Below are 14,561 nucleotides of genomic sequence, written 5' to 3'. Positions count from 1 at the left end.
GTGCACTATCTGATCCCTGGCAGTCATATGGAGGATGGGCTGTTGGGTTAATGATAAAGTACATCTCAGATCTTAAATCTCCAATACATTATTCAACCATTCAAGAGGTGTTCCTTGCATTCTAGAAGTGTAGACTTTGTGCGCAATGTATTTCCATCTGTGAAATGAGATGTACCTATGGGCAGAGAATACCCTTAGAAGGAGACATTTAAAAACTGGGGGCGGGGCAGGGATTTTATTTTATCTTAAGAGACAGGCTCTCCCACTGCCGACCACACTGGAGTTGAGTGGTGTCATCATAGCTCACTGCAGCCTTTAACTCCTGGCCTCAAGTGATCCTCCTGCCTCAGCCTCCCCAGTAGCTGGGACCACAGGCACGCACTGCTACGCCCAGCTAATTTTTAAATTTTTTGGAGAGATGGGGTCTTGCTATGTTGCTCAGGCTGGTCTCAAACTCCTGGCCTCAAGCGATCCTCCCACCTCAGCCTCCCAAAGTGCTGGGATCACAGGCACGAGCCACCCCGCCTGGCTGGAACAGGGATGTTTGAATAGGAGAGAGACTTGACTTTTTACACATTTGTGTTGTTTGAATTTACATTTTTTTCTTTTCATTATCATACATTCAGTTAAAGATTCATTTACTTTAAAAAACAAAACCAAAGATCATTTTGATGCAGGATGGAGAGGGGTGTGTGTATGCAGGTGGGGCTGATGAAACCCAGGGAAGGATGGGGTGAGGCAGCAGAAGGGACAGGAATCCAAGGAAAGCAGAGAAGGGACAGGACTTAAGAAATTTTGTGAAAAAGTCAACAGGATGTGGGGTTGAGGAGTGGGCGGGGCCAAGGTGACCGAGGCTGGCAGTCTGAAGATGTCCGTAACCTAGATAGGAGACACTGTCTGTTAGAATATGCCAAACACAGCCAGGCACGGTGGCTCACACCTGTATTCTCAGCACTTTGGGAGGCTAAGGTGAGAGGATTGCTTGAGGCCAGGAGTTCGAGACCAGCCTGACTCTTTTATTTGAGACAGGGTCTCACTCTGTTGTCCTGGGCTAGAGTGCAGTGGCATCATCATAGCTCACTGCAGCCTCAAACTCCTGGGCTCAAGCGATCCTCCTGCCTCAGCCTCCCGAGTAGGTGGGACTACAGGCACATGCACCAACACACCCTAATTCTTCTATTTTTTGTAGAGATGGGATCTCACGCTTGCTTGGGCTGGTCTCAAACTCCTGGCTTCAAGTGATCCTTCTGCCTCAGTTTCCCAAAGTGCTAGGATTACAGACGTGAGCCACCACACTGGTTCCAGACCCCTATCTTAAGCATTCCCTTCCACTGACTCGAGGTCTTTAGCCAAAACTTAACTCTATCAACCAATTGTCAACTAAAGAATCCTTAAAACCCACCTATGACATGTAAGCTCCCATTTTGAGATTTTTGGGCCAAACCAATGTACACCTTCTGTGTATTGATTTATGATTTTACCGGTAATTCCTGTCCCCATGAATGTGTGAAACTGAATTGTAATCCAACCCCCTTGGGTGCATTTTCTCAAGTCGTCTTGAGAACGTCCCCCCTACCCTGGGACTCAGTTGCATGCATTCGGCTCAGAATAAATCTCTTTAAATGATTTTAGAGTTTGGATTTTTCTCCATCCACATAATGATTGACCATAAAAAGGGCTGTTGAGAACCAATCGCAGCACCTGTCCCTTCTCTAGCTCAGTGCCGAGCCCCTGCTCCTGCCCCCACCAGTCTGTCCCCTTCTCTCCCAGACTGTCTTCTTTCTGAGGGGCTGCGGATGTCCGTCCTGGGCCATCGAATGTTGTCACATTAAGTCCTGACCATTTTTCCATCTGTGAAATGGGAACATTCATGCTTCCTGCCTCACAGGGTTGTGAGAGCGTCGCCGGGCACTCAGGCTAACTCATGCTTTCACCCGGCAAACGTTTATTGCCTCAGTGATGAGAGAAGGAGCAAAGTCACGCTTGTCCAGAGCGCCCCCCCCGACTATGCCCAGCACTTTGCCAACAGCATAGGACATGATTCATTTCATAATCACAGAGCAGCTGGGAGGTAGATTCTGCTGGTAACTCCATTTGACACGTGAAGACACGGAGACTTGGGCAATGGGTGTGACGTGGGTGAGACCGGGACCCTGGGGAGGGGGCTGCAGCGGTGACCCCTGAGACCCAGGGAGGGTCTGGGCTGGGCTGGAGGCCACAGGATTGGACTTTCAGGCTAACGCAGCCACGATAAACGGGGCTCCTATGGGCAGGGCCTGGCTCCCTGGCAGGTGGGCGGGCGTGAGGGAGGGCAGAATCCCACGTCCCCAACTCAGATCTTCTCCACGTAGTTTCCAGGGAAGAGGCCCTCTTGGCCGTGCAGCCGGCCCTTCCACCAGCCCGAGGAGTCTGTGGGAGAGAAAAGAGCTTGAGGGGGTTCCCAGCTGGCCCTGGAGAAAGCCCTCATGCCTGCTCTGTAGTCCATCTTGTTCATCTCCATGCTCCCGACCTGGCACAAGGCAGCGGCCGAAAAGAGAGTTGTCAACAGGTGGAAGGAAGGAAGGAAGGACTAGGTGGAGAAAGGGAGGGACATAGGGTCTTTCCCAGCCATGGGCTCACCTTCTAGAGCATTTGCTTGTGTTCTTCCCTCTTTCTACCTCCTTCTACAGCCCCCCTCTCCCTTAGGTGTGACCAGGTAATTTTTTTTTTTTTTTTTGAGACAGAGTCTCACTGTGTTGCCTGGGCTAGAGTGCCGTGGCGTCAGCCTAGCTCTCAGCAACCTCAAACTCCTGGGCTCAAGCGGTCCTCCTGCCTCAGCCTCCCGAGTAGCTGGGACTACAGGCATGCGCCACCATGCCCCGCTAATTTTTTCTATATATTTTTAGTTGTCCAATTAATTTCTTTCTAGTTTTTAGTAGAGATGGCGTCTCGCTCTTGCTCAGGCTGGTTTTGAACTCCTGAGCTCAAACAATCCGCCCGCCTCGGCCTCCCAGAGAGCTAGGATTACAGGCGTGAGCCACTGCGCCTGGCCTGACCAGGTCTTCTTGACCCTCATAGGGCTCCTATGTCCAACAGCAGAGTCTCTGGACCCCCTGGGGACTAAAGTAGGAGGTGGCTTGGGCCTTCCAGCTGTGACACCTCTCCTACTCATAAGGGATTTTGAGGCAGGTTCTGCTATCAGCCTCATGTTTGACAGGTGAGAAAAATGAGGCCTGACCCCCAGGGTGGCTTAGGAGGTGGTCTCCAGCGCCAGGGCCACCTAGCCTATGCAGCCGCTAGCATGAAAGAGTGCATCTCTGCCGGGGGGCGGGCTGTTCTGTCATCTCTGTTCTCCCATGGGAGGGGTGTGCATTGATGGGGGGCTGCGTGGCTGCATCAGGGTTCTGATGATGCCCCTCACCCCAACCTCTGCCCTGGTCCACACACCTTCCATGAGGATCTCGATGACTTCGTTCACATTGAAGCTCAGCTCGTCCACATCTTGGCCCACGTATTGGTAAAGTGCCCGGCACCTGGGGCCATGTGTCCGAGGCTGGGGCTTTGGTCGGCCCACGCCGGGGACGGGTCGCTGCCCCACACTGCGCTTCCTCTGCATGCTGTGGGCACAGGGGGTGCTCACCACAGCCCCGGACACTCACTCCCCTATCCCCTGCCCACCTCCTGGGGCTGTCCTCCCACCCCACCTACCCGGCCATGCCCTGGTCAGGCACGTTGAGGAATTCTGTGTTGTGCTCTGAGGGTGGCTGTGCCCGGTGGCGTCTGCTGGCCCTCAGGTTTGAGGACGGAAGGGCCTGGGGAGGCCTCCGGGAGCCCCCTCCAGATGTGATCTCCAGTGGCAAGGGGACCCTTCTGGTAGAGGGGGGCACCCCATTGCGGTCCAGGCCTGTGGCAGAAGCAAGGATGAGAGCATTTATTAGGGTGATGCTAGGAACATGTGAGGAAGACTCAACTCCAGGCTCCCAGTCTGAGGGAGGAGGCAGCCACACTCTCAACCCAGTATGGTAATGGCTGGCTGGGCCAGAGGGAGAGATCCGCGGGGCTAGGAGGGCCTAGAGGAAGGCTTTGCAGGGGGAAGTTTCCCCTTCCCCTCCTCTGCAGAAGGGCTTTTGTGGGTGGGTCTTAAAGGATGAATAAGAGCTCAACAAATGGAGTGGGAGTTTGGGAGACAAGCAGAGAAGACAGCACCAAGCAAAGGCCCGGAGGTAAGAATAAACTTGGTGAGTTGGCAAAATGAGATGTAGTTTGCGTGACAGGAGCATAGGGTGGGAGGAGAGAAGAGGTAAGGGGTTAGCTGGGGTTGGATTTGGAAGGGGTTTCAACGCCAAACTAAAGCTCAGCCTTTATTCTGTGGGAAAGCTGAAGCTATGGAGAGAGAGTTCTGGACATAGATGAAAGTGGTCAGTTGTGCGTGTGGGATTCCGTTGACTGGAGGTCTGGAGCCCACTAGAGGGACACCTGGTGAGGGGGTGTCTCCTCACCTCTGGGGGGTCCGGGAGCCGCCCGAGTAGGGGCCTGGGCCGACCTCCGGGGTCTTCCCTGGGCCATTCCCTTCCGCGTAGGCTCTGGAAAGGGAAAGGATGCAGGGATTTGAGTGGCGGCCAGACCAGGCTCTTGGCCCCGCCCACAAGCCCAGTCCACTCTGTGGCTCCGCCTCCTGACCCCGCCCCCTTAGCGACACTGGCTCGCCCACCGCACCTCCCCTTAGTTATTGGCACGTTGGCTCCGCCCAGTAATTGGTCCCGCCCCCTGACCTCACCTACTCACAGGCCCCGGCTCCCTGGGCCCGCCCACTCCAGGATGCGCCCTTATCATTAGCCAGTTCCAGGGTTGCGTCTCTGGCCACGCCCCTCCTCATTTCTCGCTCACTCATTGGTCACCGCTCCAAGGCCGCGTCTTCTCTTTACAAGTCTCTCTAGACCCGCCACTCAATGGCCCTCGCCCACTCTTAAGCAGCCTCACTGGCCCCGCCCTCACAGCCTTGATTGGTTCCCTCTCTGGCCCCGCCTTCCCCAGGGCCCGCCTTTTCCCCACAGCCCCTTCGCCTCCGCCTCCCGGTTCCGCGCAGACTCACTGGAGCTCTTGGGCAGCCCGTCCCCCACGCTGACCGTGAGGGTTCGGCCGCTGGCCTTGAGCACGGCCACCTCGCCAGAGCCGCGGGTGAAGGTGACGCTGCGGGTGCCGCCTCCGCCCCAGCCCTCCTTCTTCACCCGGAACTGTAGTCTGTGGGGAGAGGAGGAAGCTTGGGGGTGCCCGCAGGGGTCCCCTTGGGTGGCGGGGTCCGGGGGGGTGGGCGAGGGGGACTCTGTGCTGGGGCGGGGCCCGTACGTGTCGCTGAAGGTGAGAGGCAGGGGCCTCCCCGCCGCCTCCTCGAAGCGCTTGCACAGTAAGCTGACGAACTCGGTCTTGAAGACGCTCTCCAGGAAGCTGTCAGCTGCGTCCTCTTGCAGGATGAAGAAATCGTCCTGCCGCGTGCTGGGGAGGGGCGGGAGGAAAGGCAGGTGAGAGCGACAGGGAAGGTAGGCGGGAGAACGAACTTCTGAGATAGATGCAACAGGATAGTGCCACGTAAGGGGGCAACACAGGTCGGGGGAGCAGGGGAAGGAAGGCGGCAAGGCCAGGTGAGGTGTGGTAGGAGGAGGAGGCTAAGGTACGGGGACTGACGCTGTTGGCAAGTACGGATCATGAGTGTCGGGACAGGTGAACGTTGACAGGTAGGGCCAAGAGACGCCTGCAGGTATAGCAGCAGGTAAGGTCGTCAGGGTAAGAGGTGGGGTAACGGCAACGAGGACAGCTATGATCACAAGGGGACAGGTGAGGGTGACTGTGCGGCAGGGAGGGGCCTGGCCTCACCTGAGAGAGACTCCCCGCAGGGCCTGGATCTCCAACTTCTTCTTCAAGACTTCACACACCTGGCCCTTCTCGGGTCCCTTCTTCACCTTCTCTCGCCCAATCACATACACGCACTTGGGTGTCAGGATCAAGTCCCGTTTGATGGGCTGTGAGGACGCAGGACCAGAGGCTGGTGGCTGGAGCTTTGGCCCCACGGGGTCAACCCCAGGCAGAGGGGCGGTGCTGGCAAGTCAGGGGAAGCTGTCCAGGTCAGGTGAGTGGGGGGGGTCCCTCCAGGTGAAGGTGTATAAGTCGTTAAGTTATATAAAGAACAGAAGGAGGTCAAGCGAGGCTGTATTGGCTAGAAAGCGGTGTCTGGACCAGTGACCAGGTACAGGGTAGGTGGAGCATCTGCTGGACACGAGTGTCTGGGCCAGGTGAGAGCCATTGGACCAGGTAAAAGTGCTTGAGTCATATGACTGTAGCCAGCTCAGGTAAAGATATTATGGTTCAGGTGAGGGTGTGCAAGTCAGGTAGCTAGGTAAGACCTCTGGGTCATGAGAGGTAGTAAGCAGCAGGTGTGTGTCTGAACTGTATGGTTTTGTACAGGAAGGCAGGTGAGGGTGTACCTGGTGGAAGTGTGAATATATATGTAAGTCTGCTGAGCTGTGCCTGTGCGCACAGCTGGGTCCAGTGGGGATACCCACCTGGGTGCACATATCCTAGATGATGTATACAGGTCAGCTGAGAGGGTGTACCTGCCACATACTCCTGTCCAAAGCAGGTAAAGGTGTAGGGGTCAGGTGAAGATACCCAAGCCTGGTAAGGAGGTCAGGGCTGTGAGTTTGTACAGACCACGGGAGGGTGTACCTGTCACATAAACTTGTCCAAGGCAAGGTGGGGTGTCCAGGCCGTGTGAGAGTGTCTATCTGGGTAAAGGTATATAGGTTATCTCAGTGTGTAACTCCCATGTAGGGCTCTCTAAGGTGGGGGTAGGGTGTTTCTGGGCTAGATGACAGTGTCTGGGACATGAGATGTGATAAGGGCTAAGTGAGAGTGTACCTGCTGGACAGGAATGTCTGGCCTAGTTGAGAGTACACAGGCCAGGTGTGGGGGTACCTGTGGATAGGAATGTCCGGGCTAGGTGATTAGATGTATCTGTGGTGGAGGTCCCCAGCTGTTTAGGCCAAGTGTGCGTGCACAGGTCACGTGGTATATCCCTGTGGACAGAAGTGTCTGGACCACGTTGAGAGTATGCACCTGGTCAGTGGCTGTCTGGGCCAGTTGGGCATTGTACCTATGGACTAGGCTGCCTGAGTCAGGTGAGAGTGTACCTGTGGACAGGTGCATCTGGGCCAGGTGAAGGTATATCTAATTGACAGGTGTTCTAGCCTGGGTGAGGGTGTGTACCTAATGGATAGATGTGTCCAGGACAGATGAGGGTGGCCCTGTGGTCAGGGCTTCTGGGCAAGGTGAATGTGTTAATTGTGGACAGTTGTGTCTGGCCAGGTGAGGGTGTATCGGATGGACAGGTATGTCTGGGCTACATGAGGGCATGTTTGATGGACAGCTGTATCTACCATAGTTGAGTGTGTACCTGTGGGCAGGTATGTCTGTGCCAGGTCAGAGTGTACTGTCATGGGATCTAGGCTGGGGGAATATGTACCTGTGGACAGGTACATCTGGGCCAGGTTAGGGTGTATCTCTGGTGTGGGTGCCAGGCTGGAGCCGGGGTCTCAGGTGTGCCCACCCGCTAGTGCCTCACCTTGAAGCGACGGTCATACTTGGTGACCGAGTCAGCGAAGTCCACCCGCTCCCTCTTGCCCAGGAACTGGCGCAGTTCCGGCCGCTCCTCCAGTCCCAGGTAGTCCCCGACGAAGTTCCGATTGATGCTGTTCCGCCTCCGCTCCTTCTTGTTGAGCAGGATATTGCAAGCTGTGGGGACACGGGGTGGGGGTGGGGGTGGAGATCGTGGCCGGGCTTCTCCAGGTCTGTCCGTCCCAACCCTCAGCCTCCCACCTGAACAAAGCCTCTCACCTTTCTCTCGCATCTCTTCGTACTTCCGGACTGCCACGTGGCGCCGCCAGGCCTTCTGAATGGTGCGGGCAAAGCCGTCGAACTTTCGCTCTCGCATCTCCTCCAGGAGGAACAGCTGGGCAAGAGGTTGGGTGGTGGGTCCTGGTGCCTCCCCAGGGGCTGCAATCCCTGGTTTCCCCTGGGCCCACCCCACTCACATGCTTTTGCTCACACCCCCCCACACGAGTGGTCACATTTTTTTTTCTTCCTTCAAATGACTGGACCTGGGGTACCCTTCCAAAATGGGGTACCCATCTCTGCATTAAATTAGAGTGGTGAGTTTGTCCCTCTGGCTTCACATCCCAGCTCTGCCACTTCTTAGCTGTGTGGCCTTGCCAGAAACAGTACAACATCATGGTTTTTCTCACACCGCTAACGAAGCTAATACACACCATCCATGTAAGGTGCACCCCAATTTCAGAGTGGTAGAAATGAGAACCAGTGTGCATCTTTGAAAACCAATAAAATATAGTAAATATGAAAATCTGATATATAGGACTGTGATGTGACTGGCAATCAGTGCTTGTGCAGTGTACAACCTGCACATCCATACATGGCAGCCCCACAAAGGAAGCTTTTGCAGAAAGCAGAGAAAAGGCCCAGGCCCAGAGGGGACTTAGAGGATAAATTACATAGAACAAGCCAAAGTGGAAAAGCTGTGAAGAATGTCTGTTCATTTGTACTTGATAATAATAACAGGTGAACAAAGAGAGGGACCTATTGGATATTAAAATATTACAAATCTACAGTAATAAAAACAACGAGGTGTTGGCCAGAGAATAGAACGATCAATTGGAATAGGGCAGATGCCTGGGAAACATCGTAATTCAAACAGAAATGTAGGGATAAAAGCGACAGCATTATCAATCATTGAAGATGGGAAATATTACTGAACATAAAATTGGGCTTTATTTAGAAAAATAATTAGCATTTCACCTAGAGGGATTTCTCAAGTATGTAAATGCCACTTGGCTGCTAAGATCCCTGCTGACTGCTTTTCTGACCAAGGTGGTTTTCAAACTGATGTCTCCAAGCAACCTTAGGGCTCCCTGCAAGAATTCTGGAGATACTTGGTTCAAATGCATTTAAAAATGTACATCTTAGAGGACTTTCAAAGCTGTAGGGGTTTATAACTATTTCTAAAAAGTGGGAAGTTGTCCCACTAGGAAGAAAAAAAATAGCATTGCAGTTTCGTAGGATGCAGGGAGCTGAGAGGAGATTGTATCTTCTGTTCCTCAGAGCAGCGTGCTGTGGGTCTGTGGGTCCGTGCGCAGGGCCGCGTATAGCACGGCTGGAGGTGTCATAAGTGTGTGGTGTGGTTTGCTGAGAGGTTATTCCTGCCCAGTGAAGAGGATCTGTTTCCAATTTGGGAAATGAATCTTCATTGTCTAAAGAGTTTAAAATGCATCTCCTTGGTATGGGGGGCTGGGTTTTGCGTGCTTAAGGGGCAGGAGACCTACGTAAATCTGAGCTTGTCCTGGGTATACTGGATTGAACAGTGTCCCCTCCAAGTCATGCCCACCCGGAACCTGTCAATGGGACCTTATTTAGAAACAGGGTCTTTGCAGATGTAATCAAGTTAAAATGAGGCCATCCTGCATTAGGGTGGACCCTTAATCCAATATAAATCGAATCCAATGTGACGTCTGTAAGAAGAAGGAAATTTGGACCCGGATAACACAGAGAGAAGAAGGTTGGCCGGGCACAGTGGCTCATGCCTGTAATCCCAGCACTCTGGGAGGCTGGGGTGGGAGGATCGCTCAAGGCCAGGAGTTCGAGACCAGCCTGAGCAAGAGCAAGACCCTTTCTCTACTAAAAATAGAAAAATTAGCCGGGCGTGGTGGCGCATGCCTGTAGTCTCAGCTACTCGGGAGGCTGAGGCAGGAGGATCGCTTGAGCCCAGGAGTCTGAGGTTGCTGTGAGCTAGGCTGATGCCACGGCACTCTAGCCTGGGCAATGGAGTGAGACTCTTTGTCTCAAAAAAAAAAAAAAGCCATGCGAAGAGGAAGGCAGAGATCAGAGTGACACATCTGTAAGCCAAGGTAGGCCAAAGGTTGCTGGCAGCCGAGTTAGGGAGTGGCAGAGAAGGATCGTTGGAGCCTTCAGAGAGAGCGTGGCCCTGCTAACACGCTGAGTTTGAACTTGTGGCCTCCAGAACAGAGTAAACTTGACATCGTGTGGAGCCATCTGGTTTGTAGTACTTTGTCATAGCAGCCCTAGCAAACCAGCACACCTGGGGCTATGGGTCATAAAGGCCAAGAGGCAGGTAAGCCACTTGAGAATTTTTTTTTTCCTTTTTTTTTTTTGAAGACTGGGTCTCACTCTGTTACCAGACTGGAGTGCAGTGGCGTCATGATAGCTCACTGCGGCCTCGAACTCATGGGCTCAAGTGATCCTCCTGCCTCAGCCTCCCGAGTAGCTGGGACTACAGGCGTACACCACCATGCCTGGCTAATTTCTTTCTGCTTTTAGTAGAGACGGGGTCTTGCTCTTGCTCAGGCTGGTCTCGAACTCCTGACCTCAAGCGATCCTCCCACCTCAGCCTCCCAGAGTGCTGGGATTACAGGCGTGAGCCACGGCGCCCGGCCTCTCAGCCTCTCTCGTACAGCTCTCTCCCTTTCTTTCTCTCTCCTCTGCGGCCTCTGTCCCACGCACGCTCTTACCGACTCCGGGTTCTTGACGAAGACCTTGGTGCTGCCCATCTGGTACTGGTCGGGTTCCATGTTGACCGCCTGAAGCAGGCGTTGGACACCCTGACGTTCGTCCCCGCGCCACCGCGGCCACGTCTCGGGGGTCAGGATGGCGTACCTGGTGGCAGAGGGCCAGGGCGTGTGAGGCTTTGGAGCAGACGGGCAGGCTGGTCGCTCTGGGGAGGGGTGCGGGGGCGGGGGCCTCACCTCTGCAGGAACTTGGAGAACTGGCGGCGGTAGGCGAAGCCCGCCCGGCGCACCCTGATGTTCTCTTTGAGTCCCAGGTACTCCACCTGGTGCTTGACCCTGCGGGAAGGGCGGCCTGAGTCCCCGCAGCAGGGTCTCACCTGTCCTGGGGGGTGGGAGATGCTGGAGGCGGGGCCTGGGGGGAGGTCCAGGGATGAGCTCTGAGGTCTGGGGGTGCTTCAGGGGTGAGTGTGGGAGTCAGTTCTGCAGGGGGGGGCCTGGGGAACTGGGGGGCCGTGCTAGTCCTGAAGTTGGTGGTTGGGGACGTCTTGGTCCATTCCAGGTGTCCCCCAGGGCACTGAGGGGTTTTGTGGGCATCCCGGGCTCAGCCTGAGTCAGTCTCAGGCTGGATCTTGCGGGGGATCAGCTGGGGTCAGGCAGTGGGGGGCTGTCACCTGTTCTCCTCCCAGTCCCGGGGCCTCTTGGTCTCGTTGGGCTTGATGCATCGGATGTAGTGTGGCGTGCACCGCTTCAGCGTGGTCACCAGGTCGTTGGCTTGTTTCTGAGGTGGAGGAGAAGGTGGGGGACACACAGATGGGCCCCTCTGGCCCCTCCCTTCTCCCCACCTTGGATCCAGCCCCAAGGGGTGGGTGGGGACTGGCAGCTGATGAACCACAGGGGCCGGGTGTCCCCCCTGGTCTGTGCATCCCCCACCAGTGCACGGCACGCAGGACTGATGTTGGGTGTCTCCTCGACCCTCGACCCCAAGACTAGGAGTGTTCACGGCTGCCGCACTCGTGATTTAGCTGGGCGCATAGTATGTGCTCAGGAAACGTTTATTGACTGAGTAACAGAGCACTCAGGAGAACACTTCTGCCTGTCCTTCGGGAGACGGGTACTTTGGAAGTGCACGTGTCCCTGAGGGGTCAGCCTTGGATTGTGCATTTTAGTCGCTCGGGGAAGGAGGGAGACCAGAAAAGGAGTCATTCCAGGGGGTAACACTGGGGGGAATGTCAAGTGAGGCTCTGCTGTGTGGCCTGGGTGAGTGGCCGCCCCTCTCTGAGCCTTGGTGTCCCCATCTTCCAGGTCGGGCTAAGTTAATTCCTCATGTGTGTAAAGTGTCCCATGTTCGTTGCCAGCACCGAGTAAGTGCTCAATAAATGGTTATTAAAATGGGACCCCCGTGGTCACAGCAACTCTATTCCCAAGAGCTGAAGGGTGGAAGCAGCCCAGGTGTCCGTGGACGGATGGACGGATAAACACAATGTGGTCCATCCGCACCCTGGAATATTATTCAGCCTGAAAAAGGAAGGAAATTCTGACACCGGCTACATCATGGGTGAACTTGAGGACATCGTGCTCCATAAAATAAACCAGACACAGAAGGACAAATCCTGTGTGACTCCACTCACAGGAGGTCCCGAGAGTCGTCAGAGCCACAGAGACAGGAAGTAGGATGGTGGGTGCCAGGGGCCGGGGAGCAGGTGGGCAGTGAGTGTTTCATGGGGACAGAGCTTCAGTTTGGGAAGATGAGAAGGTTCTGGAGATGGATGTTGGTGATGGCTGCACAACAGTGTAAATGTGCTTAATGCCACTGAAAAAAATGGTTAAGATGGCAAATTTTACGTCATGTATATTTTACCACAATTTATAAAAAAGTGGCAAATAACCAAAAGATCAAAAAAAAAATGCACGAGGATGACAGTTCACTTCTGGAGTTAGGGAGTTGAGGGTGACCTCAAGGAAGCTGGTCCAAGCCCCCAACCCCAGAGCTGGAGGAAGACCCTGCTGGACAGAGGATGACACAGACAGAGGCAGAGGCCCCGGGGGGCGGAGAGAGACAGACATTGGGACGAGGAGAGGAGCAGAGTCCAGACGCCAGGTGGTGGGGGAGGGGTGGCGCCCACCTTGATCTTGGAGCCGGCGGTGCTGGGGCGGCCCTTCTTGTCCCCATCCAGCTTTTCGGGAAAGAGCATCCGGAGGAAGGCCCTGGGCAGGGGGAGGGTGGGGGTTAGAGGCGTAGCTGGACTCTGAGCCTCCCTCCCCCAGAGGTGGGGCTGCCTCGGTGGCACGACGCAAAATTCAGTTCTCTCTGAATGCGGGGGTGGGGTGTGTGCTGTGATGGGTGAGACCGGGACGGCTGGTTTTGTCCTTTTGGTCCCTCGATTTACGTGCACTTTTTACAACTTCCGAGATCGTGCGTGTAACATAGCAAGTACAACAGAATGAAGTTAAATGACATGGTAAGCATAGTAAATTAGATCAGTGGGTGCGGCATCTCAGGAAGCAGGGGAAGGTCCCTGTGGCAGGAGCCACTCTCCCTGTACATGGTGGTATGCGTGTGCAAAGAAACATGTACAGAGATGCTCACTGCTGTAGCCCCGTGTGTGACAGCCAGATGGGAAGCATCCCAAGTTCCACCATCAACTTTTGCTGCATTCACGACTCCCTCCCTCACCTCCTCAGTAAGACTTTCCCTCAGCCTCCGTAACAGAAAATGAGTGGATTCCTTCGTGGATATGGGGTATCTGTTTGGGGTGATAAAAGAGTTCTGGAACTACATAGTAGCGATGGCTGCACAACATTTTGTGTGGATGTATTTAATACCACTGAACTGCACACTTTAAAATGGCTAAAAAGACCAGTGTTGGCTGGGCACAGTGGCTCACTAGAGCACTTTGGGAGGCCGAGGAGGGAGCATTGAGGCCAGAGGTTTGAGACCAGCCTGGGCAATATAGTGAGACCCCACTCTCTACAAAAAATTAAAAAATTAGCCGGGCGTGGTGGCATGCACTTGTAGTCTCAGCTGTTGGGGAGGCTGAGGCAAGAGGATCGCTTGAGCCCAGGAGTTTGAGGTTGCTGTGAGCTATGATTGCGTCACTGCACTCCAGCCTGGGCGACAGAGTGAGACCCTGTCTCCACAAATAAAAAAAAGGACAAGTGTTACGGTATGTATATTTTACCAAAATTAAGAGAAAGCAAAAAAAAAAAAAAAATCTAGCCTTTTACCAACTTAGTGGTTTTTTGTTTCTTTTTTTAGAGACAGGGTCTCGCTATGTTGCCCAGACTGGTCTCGAACTCCTGGCCCAGTTTCCGCCATATTGGAAAGTACAGAACTAGAGCAGTGGGTCTCAAGTGGGGTCCCTGGGCCAGCAGTCAGCATCCTCTGGGAACTTGCTAGACATTGTCCGGCCCCAGTCCTGACCTATGAATGAGAAACTCGAGCACAGGTGATGGCGCTCTGGGGAGGATGCGGTGCTTCCCGGTGGTCTTCCCGCCATTCCCACACCCGGGACCACTCACAGTTCGCTGCTCTGCATCAGCTCTATGAGGTCGGAGAAGAGGACGTCTCGGTTCCTCTCGCAGAAGCCGCTGGCGTCATAGGAGACCTGCAGTGGGGGAGGGGGTGAGACCTAAGTGGATGGGTTGGAGGGTGGTGCTTAGAGCCCTAGTGATCGGGGGTCCCGTGGGGTTTGCTCTGGGGTCAGAGGATCAGGGGGTGCCTATAGCTCTGGCTGGGGGGTATCTAAGGTTTCCCCCAATAGCGGGTAGGGAGCCAGGCTCCCTGGAGGTCTGATGTTCAAGTTGAGGTTGGAAGGGGGCGGCAGCCTGGGTCAGAGGTGAGGGGGACGGTGGGGGCTCCGTGTCCTGGTCAGGGAGCTGGGGGGGCTGTGTCAGGGGTGTTCCATCACTGGCTAGGGATCGCTGGGGCGGGCGGTCTTCAGCCAGGCTTGTGGGCTGGGTCTGCTGCCTAGGATGGGGGCTCTCTGCGGTCCTGGT

The 14,561-nt window shown here is 54.8% G+C and overlaps 1 protein-coding gene across 1 annotated transcript in view; it reads right to left on the bottom strand.

Annotated features, from left to right (window-relative positions):
* Window positions 1–1,669: 1,669 nt before the first annotated feature.
* The window catches only part of MYO1F (myosin IF), a 41,806-nt gene continuing 28,914 nt past the window's right edge, over window positions 1,670–14,561 (bottom strand). Inside the window, exons 12-25 of the mRNA XM_012641225.1 lie at window positions 14,085–14,194; window positions 12,689–12,770; window positions 11,237–11,343; window positions 10,803–10,901; window positions 10,569–10,713; window positions 7,867–7,981; window positions 7,595–7,764; window positions 5,851–5,996; window positions 5,326–5,472; window positions 5,072–5,220; window positions 4,479–4,562; window positions 3,688–3,883; window positions 3,427–3,596; window positions 1,670–2,409 (exon numbers count right to left, since the gene is read on the bottom strand). Of these exons, the coding sequence (XP_012496679.1) occupies window positions 2,333–2,409; window positions 3,427–3,596; window positions 3,688–3,883; window positions 4,479–4,562; window positions 5,072–5,220; window positions 5,326–5,472; window positions 5,851–5,996; window positions 7,595–7,764; window positions 7,867–7,981; window positions 10,569–10,713; window positions 10,803–10,901; window positions 11,237–11,343; window positions 12,689–12,770; window positions 14,085–14,194 (1,797 nt within the window). The 3' untranslated portion in view covers window positions 1,670–2,332. The remainder of the gene's footprint in view (window positions 2,410–3,426; window positions 3,597–3,687; window positions 3,884–4,478; window positions 4,563–5,071; window positions 5,221–5,325; window positions 5,473–5,850; window positions 5,997–7,594; window positions 7,765–7,866; window positions 7,982–10,568; window positions 10,714–10,802; window positions 10,902–11,236; window positions 11,344–12,688; window positions 12,771–14,084; window positions 14,195–14,561) is intronic.

Source organism: Propithecus coquereli, unplaced genomic scaffold, assembly GCF_000956105.1.
Source record: "Propithecus coquereli isolate 6110/MARCELLA unplaced genomic scaffold, Pcoq_1.0 Scaffold164, whole genome shotgun sequence".
Classification (NCBI taxonomy): Eukaryota; Metazoa; Chordata; class Mammalia; order Primates; family Indriidae; genus Propithecus; species Propithecus coquereli.
Note: the sequence above shows the minus strand (reverse complement) of the source record. Positions and strands in the feature narration are given on the sequence as shown.